Source organism: Globicephala melas, chromosome 5, assembly GCF_963455315.2.
Source record: "Globicephala melas chromosome 5, mGloMel1.2, whole genome shotgun sequence".
NCBI classification, from domain to species: domain Eukaryota; kingdom Metazoa; phylum Chordata; class Mammalia; order Artiodactyla; family Delphinidae; genus Globicephala; species Globicephala melas.
This window is the reverse complement of record NC_083318.1, coordinates 29,645,618-29,660,424: the sequence shown is the minus strand read 5'-3', so window position 1 is coordinate 29,660,424 and position 14,807 is coordinate 29,645,618. Positions and strand designations below refer to the sequence as shown.

Below are 14,807 nucleotides of genomic sequence, written 5' to 3'. Positions count from 1 at the left end.
CCTTAATCTGAGAAAGTGTATTCATTTGAAATAAGAATGTGCAGTTCCCTGTTCTCACAAAATGCCTTTGTGTTTAACTATGTTGCTTAATGTTTATTAAAATGTGCATTGGTGTTTTACAAAAATGCTTATTACCTTGTATCAGATAATACACCATTATAAAATGAAGCTGATCTTTTACTATGAAGATAGTAAGTACACTATAGTTAATGCAAAAAATTAAAAAATATGACCATATGCAAAATCCCACCACCTATACATACCCAGAATGTAATACAAAAAAGATTATGGAAAACTGGAAGAGCAATAAGAGAAATAACAACCATCATTTTATACAGCTACTTTTTACCATTTTGGTATCAATATTATTTTCTCCCTGACTTTTTTTTCCTTGTGCATACAATCCCACCTTCCCCCCCAACTTTAGGCAAGCTTTTGACTTCTTTCTGATTGGAGTGGCTGGTTTGGCTGCCTAGAAAAGGACTAATAATCCCCAACAATTAAAATGGATTCACTAAAAATTAGTCATGCTAAATGAATATCTTTCCTCTTAAAAAGAAAATTAGATGAAAAAAAGAAGTCTTTTTATTATTGTTTCCAGAAGGCACTAGACAGTCTCCCATAATTCACTTAAGGACCATATAAAGAGGTACTGGATAATAAAGCAGATACACATCCGAGAGTAAATAAACAGCCTTGTGTATTCATTCATATCTGCATGCATCTAGTCAACACACAGTGAGGGCAACTATAGCCAAATTCTGTGATAGGCACTGATTTCAAACATAGAAGCGAGAATACTAATCTATTTATGAGCCAAGTGCCAGCAAACCACAGAGAAAGGACAACCGATTTTGGTGGGCGGGGAAGAGAAAGGTTCTGTATTTGAATAGGCCTGGGAGGAGGGCTATTTCAATAGGTAACACTAGGAAGATAATCTGGAGCTGGGATTTTGAATGGCTTTTCAAATCAGTCAAAAGAATTCAGATTTGTCCTATAGACAAGAGGAAACCACTGAAGGTTTTTACCACGGGAGGGACACGAAGGGATCTGTGACTTAGAGAATGCTGAACGCAGGGCAGGAGTTGGAGGTTGGAAAGTGAGCGAGGAGACAAAAAGTAGCGCGGGGGGGCCTGAAGGAGGCCAGTGGCAATGGAAATGAACCGAGAGAAAGGAAACTGAGGGCCAGATCACAAAGGACTTGGTTGTGAATTAGAGGGAAGGAGGGAGAGAAGGAGGGAGAGAAGGGTGCTGGGCAGAGTGACGGCCTGGTCCCATGTAGCTAGCTGATAAAGGAGGTGGAACAGGCTAGAAGAGGGAGAGGTGTCCAGTTTGTGAAATCAATGATCTGAGAAGACAGACGCAAAGAATGTGAGATGGAATCAGCACCACCACAGCGGCGCTCCTCGGTAAGGCAAGAATCAGCTGGGAAGATCGGCCCAAATTCCTGGTTAAGGATCAAGGACACGGAGCGTGGTTCTCAAACGTTTTTCTGCCTCAAACTACCCTCTTGTCAGTAGAAAACGAACCCAGTAATTACAAAGAACTGGAGAAGAACCAAGTACCAACCAAAGCGGTATAATCACAAACAATATCAGCCATCACAAAATACAGGCTCCAAAAAAGTATTTCTGCAAATATGAATGCAGGAACAGTAAATGAAACCAACTACAACTCAAGACAACCCTACTGGTTCAGGGCTAACAGAGTCCTTAAAATCGCCAGAATATCCCACACAATAGGAGCTTTGTATTGTTCCAAAGCACCATGTTGTGGACTTTTTAGCAGAATACTAAATTAGGACTCCCCCCTCCCTCACTGTACTTTCCAATACAGACTTGCTCATTTTAACGGAGAAGTGCCAAATTTTAGTAAGCTTTCATACATTTCTCAGGAGTTTCCTAGCAGGTAATATTTAATTATTCAAAAGTATAGGAGTTCTAATTTTTTATTTTTCACAAATATCCATGTGGATTACCAGTGAACTGCAGATGATATTCTAAAAAAGAAAGCCTAGAGTGGAGAGAGTAGTCATTTTCAAATGCATACAAGACACTCATACAGAAGTGAGAACAAATTACAGCTAGAGTCAGGACTAAGTACTAATGGACGACCCATGGAGGGTCATAACTTTCAGGTCAATACGTAGAACAGTCTTCAATAATCAGAGACACCCCAAGTAGAATGAGCTTCTACTTCTTCAGCTTCTTGAGGAAGTCCTCAGGTTCTGACAGTGGATAACCAAGTCAAGAATAAGGAATTGCTTTGCCCAATTAGGACCCAGTCCTAATGGCCACAACACACACAGAAATGCTATCAGCTATGACCTTCTCCGCAGTCAAGAAAAGATAGTTTAAGACACTTGACAGGGCTTCCCTGGTGGCGCAGTGGTTGAGAGTCCGTCTGCCGATGCAGGGGACACGGGTTCGTACCCCAGTCCGGGAAGATCCCACATACAGCGGAGCGGCTGGGCCCGTGAGCCATGGCCGTTAAGCCTGCGCGTCCGGAGCCTGTGCTCCACAACGGGAGAGGCCAACAGTGAGAGGCCCCGTACCACCAAAAAAAAAAAAAAAAAAAGACACTTGACAGCCTACCCGTGTCTCTCCTTCTCACCCCAAAAGCAAAGTAAAAATGAAAAATGATGTGGGGCAGAATGATAATCTTTTTTTTTTTTTTCCTGCTTACTACCTTCTGAACGTTGAGATATTCTCAGTTCAGAACAACCAGAAACAATGTAGGATGAGTACAGCCAAGTCTTTTAAATGTATCGAGGTGGAATGTAGTCTGCTTTTTGGAGCTACCAATGAATGAAACCATGGATAAAAATGTTATGTCATTTGTTTCAGATTTGCTGTGCATTACTCAACAAAGAGATAAACCTACCTTAGCAAGTCATGAAATATTTATTGAAACTAGCCAATCCTCAACTTATTTATTCTATCTCTATTAAAAACTTACTTTACTTCAACTTACAAAGAAAAACAATTAAATGTGTGAGGCAGTACATAGTTTTTCAAACATCTTTTAGGTGGATATCAGCAAAAAAGTTTGGAGAACACTCCTTGAAGCCAGAAAATTCCATTAAACCACCTATTTTTTCTGATTAAGGATCACAGTGTTCCTTGACCTCTTAACCTTCTCTTATTTTATAGTGCTGCACTCCTTCGTGGGGACATTTTTCACAAGGACGTAAGTTTCTATCTCCAAGATTTCCTACCTACCAGACAATAAAAGAAAGCAAACATAACTGCTCTGACAGACGAATACTTCAGCAAAAAAGAAAAAAACAAAAACCAAAAAAACAAACCTGCTTGATTTCCTGGACCATTGGATTATTCTCCAAGTCAAAACTGCTAGTGTTAAAACCACAAATTCCAAGTATCTACAACACTAGGTCTTAAAGGGGAATCACTCTACAGTTGATAGGGGCCCGGTGGGTCAGGCCACATATGAGTTAAGCATTATTCATAATAGGTTAGTTATAAAACACCTCTAATAGCACAGCAAACTTTACCTGTGCTCTCATCACAAAGAGGGGTTGCGAGCTGCCCACTGCAGTGCCACCTCCAGGCCTAGAAGGACAGCTGTTGGTTTGTATCCCCAGGAGTACCCAGGTAAGATTTGAAACTGGCCCCCTTACACTGGAAGCCAGGAAGAGACCAAAGAAAAAGGCAGCCACTCCAGATTGGTAGGTGGCAGGTAACAGGCAAGGGGACTTGTCTTGGGTGGCTGCAAGACAAGTAAATCTTTGCACCCTCCCGCAAGAACTAAGAGTTTATATGCTGTCCTTAAGGAGGTTCAGCCCTGCATACCACCCAGATGGTCTCAACAACACATTACCCTCTCAAGGCTGCATCACTGAAATGGCTCTGGCTGTGGCAATGGTGGGCAAAACTTATATTCCAAGGGCAGGGGAGGGGGTGAAGAGTCTGAATCGCCCAGGTCTGGCTTTCCGGTCAACTGGGAGCCAACGTCCTCTTGATGACCTCCTCCAACCATGTCCAGAGGACTATTTCTAATAGCAAAATATTAGAAACTTAACATGTTCAACCTAACGTGTAAGGGAGTGGTTATCTAAATTAAGACCACACAATACAATATTAAGTAGCCACTGAAAATTATACTTACGGAGAGGTTTTAGTGACATGAAAAACATTTAAAGAGGAAACAAAGCAACATATAAAGTTGTAATGAGACAGTAGGTGAATGAAAGTGCCCAGTGTAGTCCCTGGCACATAATAGAGAACTCAATCTGTCGTTGACATCCACTGAATGATCTAAACTATATAAAAATCTTGGAAATAAAGCTGAAGGAAATGTGGCAAAATAACAGTGGTTGCCTCTGGATAAGAATTAAAGGTGTTTTTTTTCCTGCATATTTTTTAATGTTTTCATTTCTTTTTTTCTATAGTAAATATTTACTTTAAAATTAGGAAAAGGATTTAAAACTAATAAACAAAACAAAAATGTTCTCTTTAATTCTTCACACTGTAGGAGCTGACCTTTAAGAATAAGGACATCTCCAACCCATATGCGTGTGTGTGTGAGTGGGGTAATATATATATATATATATATATATATATATATATAAAATTTTATTTATTTATTTATTTCCCCCTGTCAACAGGTGTTGGCTATTTACCAGTAGCTACTAAAACCTGCCTGAAGGAAAGCCTGGCTACAGGTAGTACCAGGTGGAAACAGAAGCTCCTAGGGTTTAGAACCAAGCTGAGTGGACAGTGCTCATAGCACAGAGAAGCAGACAAAGTAGGCTTCGTAAGACATGTTCCAAACCTGTATGTCATGGTTTGTTTGAGATAAAATTGGAATATTTTATGATAGAAGCATTATTAAAGGTGACATGGCTTTCTACAATTGTAAAAGTATTGATGGTAATACTTATAATAATTATTAATGATTAAAGTATTTATATCTGCATAGCACAATGCTCATGATAACATTAATAGTGCTTTTTGTAGTTTTTCTAGCCTTAAGAGTTCAGGATCCACTTAGCGAAAAACAGAATATAGACACTGTGAGATACCAGACTAAAACCACAGGTACCTTCCATGTTTACAGCACTGCCAAGTTTCCAAGGGCATTATTTTATTGATTGAATATTTATTCCCATATGACTAGGGGGATGATAGGGGCCTGGGTGACCAAGCCTTAGTCAAGGCTGGAGCCCATTTCTCCTTTTTTTGTCCCTACATACAAATTCCAACTTTTTTAACCATACTGTGCCTCATCTCCTATGGTGTAAAATCAAAAAGATAATACATCAAAGGGTGGTTGGGAGGATTTAACCATTAACATATATAAAACACTTTAAAAGAATGTCTGCAATCAGTAAACAATTACGTATCAACTATTAGTATCATTACTCCAGAATGAAGAAAATCTACCTTCCTTTCTAAGATCTTGAAATTAAATCTATGTCAAGAAGTCATAAAATTGAGAGAAAACTGCGAACTTGATATTTAGAATAACTTTTTATTGAGCTTCATACCCTCTTATTGTAATGATAACCACTGCTAGACCAGCTTTTAAATGCTTAAGGCACCCTTAGACTTCAAGAGAAGTCTCACACATTAAAAACAAAAGCTTCAGGATTAAACCTTTTCATCAGGGTCCCCCCCACCATTGAGCCTCCTGAAACAAGATCATGAAATTCTCAACTTCAAAGAGTTCAATTCCACTGAACCCACTTCACCTGAAAAAGTCAATTACCCCAGTTGGAGCGGGTCTAGCATCTTAAAAACTTTTACATTGTATTAACACCACCTTTATAAGTAGAAGGAGACAGGCAACTGGGCCTACAAGACAGGAAAACTTGAGGGTTTCACCCACTATTACCCATACTGAAGATTTTTTAAAAATTATTAATAATTGGGGTAAATCCAAGTACTAAATGTTCAAATTTTGCAGTTTTAAGACACTTACTAAAATAGTATTATTTAACTAGTTAAAAAAATTGACAAAATAGTCAAATTAGGCTGTAATTTTAGAAAAGTACATTTGGCTCCGGAAGAGGCTTTTTTTTTTTTTTTGGCCACACTGTGCGTCTTGTGGGATCTTAGTTCCCCAACGAGGGACTGAACCCAGGCCCACGGCAGTGAAAGTGCCGAATCCTAAACACCGGACCACCAAGGAATTCCAAGGAAGATGCTTTTCTAATAGCAGGAAAAACACACAAAATGGTCTTTAACGGGGTATCGGTTTTCATTTTTTTAAAAAGTCACTTTAACATGTTTATGTATATACACGTCTGTGTGTACATATATAAACATAAACTTTTCTAAGCAAATGTCTATTCTCTCCTAACAAAGATAAATGATAAACATGCATTTCATTCATCTTGTCAGTCTTCTTCAAAGAATGATCTTTTGTACTGCCCATTAAGCGTTAACAATCAATTCAAAAATTCAGCCTCCGGACTTCCCTGGTGGTGCAGTGGTTAAGAATCCACCTGTCAATGCAGGGGACAGGGTTTGATCTCTGGTCCAGGAAGATCCCACATGCTGCAGAGCAACTAAGCCCATGTGCCACAACTACTGAGCCTGCACTCTAGAGCCCATGCGCGCCACAACTACTGAAGCCCGCGTGCCTAGAGCCCATACTCTGCAACAACAGAAGCCACCACGATGAGAAGCCCACGCACTGCAGTGAAGAGTAGCCCCCACTGGCCTCAACTAGAGAAAGTCTGTGCGCAGCAACGAAGACCCAACGCAGCCAAAAATATAAATAAATATATTTTTAAAAAATTGAGCCCCAGAATTCAAAGGATCATTAAAAAAACAAAACAAAACAAAAAAGTCCCAGGATGGGTGTTAAAAAAATTAAGGGCTGAGTGACTTCCCTGGTGGCACAGTGGTTAGGAATCCGCCTGCCAGTGCAGGGGACATGGGTTCGATCCCTGGTCCTGGAAGATACCACATGCTGCAGAGCAACTAAGCTCGTGCACTACAACTAATGAGCCTGTGCTGCAGAGCCCACGCGCCACAAGTACTGAAGCTGGTGCGCTCTAGGGCCTGTGCTCCGCAACAAGAGAAGCCACCGCAATGAGAAGCCCGCGCACCGCAACGAAGTGTAGCCCCCGCTTGCTGCAACTAGAGAAAGCCCATGCACAGCAACGAAGACACCACACAGCCAAAAATAAATTAACTAATTAATTTAAAAAATAAAGGGTTGAGCTAAAACATCTGAAATTTATCTTTAAGAAAACGAAGTTATATAATATATATACATATATATACTATATTATATATACATTATACTTTAAAATATGTGATCACAGGTGTGGTTAAAAACAGTAAGGGTCCCCCTCCCCAAAATACATTATATCAATGACATTTTCCTTATCATATTACAATTAGAAACCCAAAAAAAGCTTTAGAAAGAAAAAAACTAAAATATGAAATCCCAAAGGAAAGAGAATTAACTCATTAGAAAACTGTATGAGTATCTGTCCAGCAAAACTGCTTCTAATCAGCATGTCTAATTATTTATCTCAGCAAAGATAAGTGTAAATCTTTTTCATTTGTACATTATTTTGGGCAGACAGGCTTAAAGTTAAATTTTAGAAAGTTCATAGTGGGTGAATGACTAAACAAAAGGGTTCCTAAAAATACCTGTCATTCCAATATACTAAGAAAAATAACCTTGAAACTAAAAATCATGAGTTCTCAGTACAGAAATGAATCATGATAAAATTATAAGCTTGAACTTAGATGACTTAACAGGATCTGTGCTTTGGGATGATTTTTGCTCAATGAACTTAAAATTACAAATCCATTCTAGACTCTAGGGCAAACTTTTTTTAAAAAAGGATTAATCTGCCTCTAAAATAAAATTATTCTAAGTCAAATATAATTAAGGATGCTGTTGTTTAAAAATTCTGAGTAACCATGCCAACTTCACGCATCTGTACCTGCCTGTATACACACACAATCAGTATACAAATAAAGGAATGAAGTTATGAGCTTTCAATAAAGCCTTGTTATATTTTCAATAAAGCTTTATTTTCAATAAAGCTTTCAATAAAGCCATGTTATAGTTTCATTCAGATTTCCTTAGGTTATCAATAGGAATAATATCTGTGGTATAGGTAACTTTTCTAAGGTAAACTTTCCCAGATAAATGCCTGTGCTCTTCTAACAAAGATAAATGGAAAGTAAGTGGAGCAGACAGATTTGAAGCTAAGAATAAAGGTACAGAGCAAAGGCAAATTGTGTGGGCTGTTGTCTGATTCCTGTTAATAAAGCCAGCTCAGCTCACCTGTATCCAGACACGAAAAATTAAGCGAATCATGGCAACAATTTTTGGATAACTCATCTCAGGAAATATTGGACCTGAAATATCCAATCATTGAACCAAAGATGAATTCTTGATTTGCTGTACTCCTTCATTTTATTTTGTTGGCTTAAGACAGGCTAGACGGTTATTTTATGCTCTCCTAAGTATTTTTAAGTCTCCATCCCTCTCAAAACTTTCCCGCTGACTAGATAGATTCTCCCTAGAAGGAAATACGCAGAACAACTCTTAGATCTGGAGGGGACTGACTTTGGAGTTAAATTCCAATGTGAACCTGACACTTTTAGTATTATCATCTAACATTAAAAGCACCAAGGAGCCTTCTTTAGACCACAAAATTTAACTTCCAATTTAACAGAAGGCCTATGTAAACATTTTACCACCATACGCATAATATTTATTACTAATGCAAATATAGAGATGGATAATCATAAAATAATTTTGCATTATCCCTGGAAATCCTAAAAAAATTCAAAGACTGCATGGATATACATCCTTTTTTTAAAGCTACATAAAAGTTCAGATTAAAGTTCCTTCACAACGTTCCATTATTTTCTAGGATCATAACAGATTCCAATTTTCCTCTGTATACTTTTTCTCAGTGTTCTCATTCTTAACCTAGTACATATTAGGCAACATCTCAGTGCTTTCTAAAGTTTATTGAATGAAATGTTAAGTGCCTCACACTTAGGATTTTCAGTCTTAAGGCTAATATGAACTGTGATTCTCCAAAATAAGTGGCAAGCAACACACTGTGTACAATGTGGACACAGTAGTTTCCTAGACAGCTGATCAAATTTGTATTTGCTGTAGTGTCATTGATTAAATGAGACACCGTGGCCTTTTCTGACTCATGACCACAGATTGTACTGTTTTCCAGCCACTTTTCTTACAAAAGCATACAACAGGTCACAAGGAGGATTTTAAAGATCAATGCAAAGCAACCGTCACTACAGGAAGAACAACAGTCTGCATTCTAAAGTTTGATAGACATTACGATCCTATATTTTGAGTAAAAATCTAACACAGGCTTATAATACTTTTATAGTTTTTTCATACTGAAATTGTACATTACTTTCCAAACCTCACAATAAGAAAGAACATAAAGATGTACAATTCCTTTTACTGATAGTGTTTCTTTTATTATTTTTCCTTAGTAAAATCCAATTTGTGGATAAAGTTTCCTTAGCCAGACAGTATTTACTTCTAAAAATTCCTACACTATCTTATAGACCCCAAATACAGAACTCAAAATATAAAAACAATAAAACCCTTATAACCATTACCACGGGTGGAGGGAGGGGAGAAAGTCAGAAAAATATACAAAGCTGGATGTGGAGGATGCCAGAGGGGAGCGGGGGAGGGTTTCGTGAGGTTCTAGACAAGCCCTGTGATGACGTCACCTCACATACATAATGTTACAGCAGTCAGCACAGGCCTCCTGCTTTCCTATTGGTGGACACCGTGTCAGCCGACATCAGAAGATAATCATCATTGGCCAGACAATTACAACTGGAGCAACTAGCATCCAGGGCTGCTAGCACAGGCCTGACAGGCTGCTGAAAGAGAAGGCAGAGCCCAGCTGCCCTTCTCACTCAATGAATTTTATGTCACCTTACCAATCACTAGGCGGTTTTGCTCTCTTGATGGCAGCCCTTATAAATTAAGTCAGCTATTCGTGAAAGTAACAGGTAAAGGCCAGACATCTCATAAAAGAACAAAATGCCTCTATTTTCAATGCCATAAAATCACAAGGGCTTTTCTGTGTAAAATCAGAAGTCAAAAATGCTGTTGAGCTAAAAGCAGGCACTTTCCTCTACCTCATGCAAAACACTTTCATTTACCAGATAATATTACCCAGGATATTTTTAACTTGACATATAATTTCAAGATGTGGTTCAGGATGATTCTCCAAGGTATAATATTTATTACTTTGCATTTCCATAGCTTTTCTAATCTATTACATGCGAAACCACCTGCTAGAAGAGTAAAACAGTCTATAGTATTTATCCTGTGTCTAGAACAATGCATACAGGGTTAATCATTGTTTAAGCAGCAATTAACTTGATAAACTTCCCTCAGTTGAACCCTTTAGTTTATAAAAACACCACTCCAAAAATGGGTCCCATTACACTAATATGTAATAAGGTAATGAATATGGATTATAAGATAAGTTTAATAAAGGCCTTCAAACAATATTCAAAAGGTAGTTCAGACAGCATACTGACAAAACAGCACTCCTGGCCTTCCTCACAATTCTTCAAAAGACAGTAAGTGTAACTTATTTCTGAGAGATAAGTTATAATTCTCTAAATTGAGTTTTGACGTAGCCTCTAAATTGAGGCTATGTCTAAGGGATTTTTAAGGACCACTGAAAGTGTCTTGTCAAAAAATAGAGTAGATACTTCACAACATTGTGTTTTTCCTCCAGAAGCTATTCAAGCCATTTTTAGTTAATGAGTCTGGGAAAGGTAAGACCTTGTGTTTCCTAAACTTCCCCTGCCCCCAAGAGGGTGTAAGCCTTGGTTATGGAGTGCCTTCTCCTGTTAACAAGGGAAATGAAAAGGAAATCTTCATTTTCTTATATACCTGGTTCAAAACTTTTTGGCTGTTGAGGTTTTGGGGGGAGGCTTATAAAACTGGGACCTAAGGATATTGGGAGAAATGCATACACCCTGGGATAAAAGAAGCAAGACAATTAAGGTCAAAGAGAGAAGTCAGGAAGGGGAAACCCTAGTGTGTGACTATGACATAGTATTCAAAACGCAAGGGGAGGCCAAGTATGTTACGCTTCGAGTATTAACAGGTAGTGCTGGCAATAAAATGGACACCCATCATCATTTTAACCCACTAGACAACCCTTTTCCCCAGCATCTGCCAGGTACAATGCACTCTTCGAGGTGCTCCGCATAATCAAGATTGGAATGAGACAAGAACCAATGCCCTGAAGAGATGATGGTCTAATAGGAGGCACAGACACACATGCAAATATTTAGGCATATGAAGAAAAGCCAGGAAAGACATTGCCAGATTAAAGGTACAGATAAAGAGCTCGGAGGAAAGTGTGGCAAGAGCCCAACAAGCGAAGATTAATTGGCTCACTTTTGCCATTTTCAGTCCCCAGAGAGCTAGGCCCTGTCTGGTTGAGTGTGTACTTGTTGAGCGAGCGGAGAAAAGAGGCGGGAAATGGTACCTGGAGGTGGAGGAGCCACAGACAGTGGCCTCAGAGAAAAGGCAACAAGTGAATAAGAGACAGTATCCACCGCGGAGGGGCACTGGCCCACAGTGAAAACGAGCTGCCGGCGCGAGGGGAGGCCGGCTCCAGAGACGCAGGTTCAACAAGGGTGCAGCAAGCTGGAGACAGGGCGGACGTTAGAAACCACAGAGCGCGCAGGGCCAACGGGGGAGGAAGATGGGCTGAGCCGTGTGGCAAGCGAACGCGACAGACAGCTGCAGAGAAGACTAGAGCCTTCGGTTGGCCCGCCGTGCCGCCCGCCACCCCGGGCCACCGCCCCCGCCCTGCCTTCAGCGCCACCCCCTTCGCGGGAGGAGGAAGTGCCGCTGGAGAAGGTTCCCTTGGTGGCGCCCGAGGGGGCCTGGCCTCCCGGAGCGCCGAGGCCTTAAATGCCTAAACTCCTACTGGATCGAGCCTCCCGGTGCACAGCCGTCTTCCGGACCCACCCTCGGCGCTTTCGGCCTCGGCGGCCCAGGGGGCGCCCCGGCCCCGCGCCCCGTGTGCTGCCGCACTTCCCGGCTTCCCGAGCGGATCGCGGTCCCCTCCTGGCTTCCGGCAGCGGCCCGCAGCGGCCCTCCGGCCCCCGCGCCCTCGGAAGCCCCCAGCCACGCCGCAGCGAGCGTGAGCGCGCAGGGCCGCGCGCCGGGCCGGTCGCGCCCGCCCCAACAGGCCGGGCCCAGTCGGCACGCACGGCGCAGGGGGCGGGCCCGGCCGGGCTGCGGCCGCAAATGGCCCGCCGGTCCCGGGCGGGCTGGCCGGGAGGGAGGAGGCGGGAGCGGCGGCCGAGCCCTCCGAGGCTAGTCGCGACTCCCGGGGGCCGGAGAAAAAGACGTTGAACCCCCACCACCCGGTTCCGGTGCACGGCACCCCCTATTGCACCGCTCCCCCGCCCCGGCCCACCGGCGTCTCTGGTTTCCCATTGATGAGATGGGGGAGGGAAGGCAGGTCGTGAGGGCGCCGGGGCAAGCGCTCGCGCACGCGGCGGGCGGGATCCCCCAGATCCCAGGAGGGAGCCCCCTTGGCCGGACCCTCTCATTCAGCACCTGGGAGGCTGCCAGCCGCTGCCCAGCTTGGGGGTGCGTTGGGCTTGCTCTTTACTGATCGCCAGACCTGGGGTTAAGAGGAGTAAGAGAATGTCTGCCACAGCAGCTCGATCTACAGGGAAGAAGCGAGATGAGCACACACACCCTCACCCTGTTAAATATTGCAAGGTGACACAGGATCGCTTCCCACACAGGGATTTTCAAAAGGACTGGCGGAGGGACACAGTGAACAAGAAAGATGCTTTACCGGGTTAGAAGTTTGTCTGGGGAAGAGCCCCGAAGGACTCTGCGGACCCGGAGGTTTTTAATCCGTGTCTCAACTCCAGTCAGCAGTTTCCCACTGAATTAGAATTGAGTGTGTCCAAAAGGCGTTTCCGTAAAACAAACTTAATAATGGCGTGGCTCCACTCGCTCGGGTTCATTCATTTTTATTACTGTTTTCATTGTCCCCTCCTCCCCCACTCCCCGCCTCCGTCTCTTTATGAAACCGGAAAGGGATCCGCGTGGGGAAAGGGGTCCAGGAAAGGAGGAATCCGGCCGGGGAGCAGCAAAGAGGAAGACAGTGAAGTAGCAGAGCTGCAAGGAGAAAGGAAGGGCAGGAAGGATGGGGAGAGGGCGAGGACCAGAGAGCTGAGGACGGCGGGCCGGAGAGGGTTAAAGGGAGCAGGCAACTGGGTCCTCCCTCCACTGCCTTTCACACTCTGCTTGCGGGAGGCCAAGCAAGAAAACCCAAATCTAGAGGAAAACAAGGAGTAGCACAGGTAGGGACTGTGGCATCTCTCCCGCCTTCCCTGTAGCACAGACATCTACTCTATGTACACACATATGGTCTATGTTATATAATCTATGTTAAAGATGCATGTGTAGCCACGGTTCACCCAGGGGCACCCACAGACTCACGCGCTTCATGCAGCCCCAATGTCTCCTGCACCCGGGAGACCCGGGAACTCAGCGATCCGCTCACTGCTGCTCGCGGTTCCTCGCTCGATTCACGCCCCAGAAAGGGAGTACCGACATTAAGGCACACCGGGAAGACGCGCAGGGCTCCCGGGGACAGTATCACGCGAAAGCATCACCTACCAGTTTTCCTGCATCCACTGGATGGCTTCATTCTCGTTGAACTGCTTTTCGAATTCATATTCTTGTAAAGTCAACACTGACATGTTCATTGGGGCTGATCTTCGGAGTCGCTACGTGTTCTCTACACAAAATAAAATAATCTGTAAAGCGCTTGATTTCGAGTGCTCGCCTGTCTGCTTCCCCCACCCACCCCCCTAGGTCTTCCCCTCGCCGCTCGGTCTCCAGCAATCGGTCTCCCCCAGCCTCTCTCAGCTACGGTCGGGGTTGAGCATTGCCTGTGCCTCTGCTCCCAGCTCCTCGCTCTGGGACTCTCCTCCTCCGGGCGTCCGCATCCACAGTAGGAGGAAACGAATGCCTTGCGGTCTTAGTGCCCGCACGTTTGTCCATCACCCTTTTTACTTGTCTACGGGGAAATCTCCTCCCCCTCGTGCGATCTGACAAATTAACCCTTTGCGAGGGAGACTGAGAGAGAGACCTCTCTAGCCCTGGGGGGCAGTTTTGTTTCCGTGAAGGTGACTAGGGGAGTAGAGGACGGGCTCGGAGAGGGAGGAAGTGGCCTCGAGGTCATTCACAACCCCCCAATCCCGACCTCGTGGGCCGCCTAGCCTGGCTTTTGAATGAAGTTTCCGAGAACCGAGTGCACCCCCAAGGCGAGCTTGGCGAGTAGGTGATAAATAGTAAAACCTGCCAGCTCTCTCGCAAGAACTCCAGACAAATTTGCGCTGAAATCCCACGTGAAAGGAACGCACTTCCTACCTCTTGGCCCCCGCCGCACCCTCCAGGTCACTCACCTCTGAGCTCTGGCTTTGACTTACTTTAACCTGGGGCCCGGCCCGCTGAGCTCGCCAATCAGCTGCTGGCTGGGGATGCTGAGGACGAGGGTGGCGGAAAGTCGAGAGTGACTAGTAGCCAGAAGAGGGAGGGAGGTTAGGTGGAGGGTTTGGGTACGGGAAAGGGTAAAGTTAATGAACTGAGACAAAGCGGGGGAAGGAAGTTAGCAGATGGGAGAACTGGACCAACTGGTCCAATGCAAAAACTATTTGTATGCGTGAGAAATTCGCTTTATTTATTGTACGGTGGTAGATGGAACAGAATCACGTTTGAGGAGAGGGCTAAATGTAATGTTGACCTCCACT

General features: G+C 43.5%; 1 protein-coding gene across 4 annotated transcripts in view; it reads right to left on the bottom strand.

The window, feature by feature from the left end:
* Positions 1-14,482, bottom strand: part of ELOVL6 (ELOVL fatty acid elongase 6) — a 134,368-nt gene extending 119,886 nt beyond the window's left edge. The window contains exons 1-2 of one of the 4 annotated variants that reach the window (XM_030864065.3): positions 14,463-14,482; positions 13,672-13,792 (exon numbers count right to left, since the gene is read on the bottom strand). In XM_030864065.3, the coding sequence (XP_030719925.1) occupies positions 13,672-13,760 (89 nt within the window). In that variant the 5' untranslated portion in view covers positions 13,761-13,792; positions 14,463-14,482. Of the gene's footprint in view, positions 1-11,506; positions 11,764-13,671; positions 13,793-13,946; positions 14,075-14,462 lie in introns of those variants that run through there. The other 3 variants (XM_030864063.2, XM_060299099.2, XM_070045557.1) reach the window with 3 other exon arrangements.
* Between the last annotated feature and the right edge of the window lie 325 nt (positions 14,483-14,807).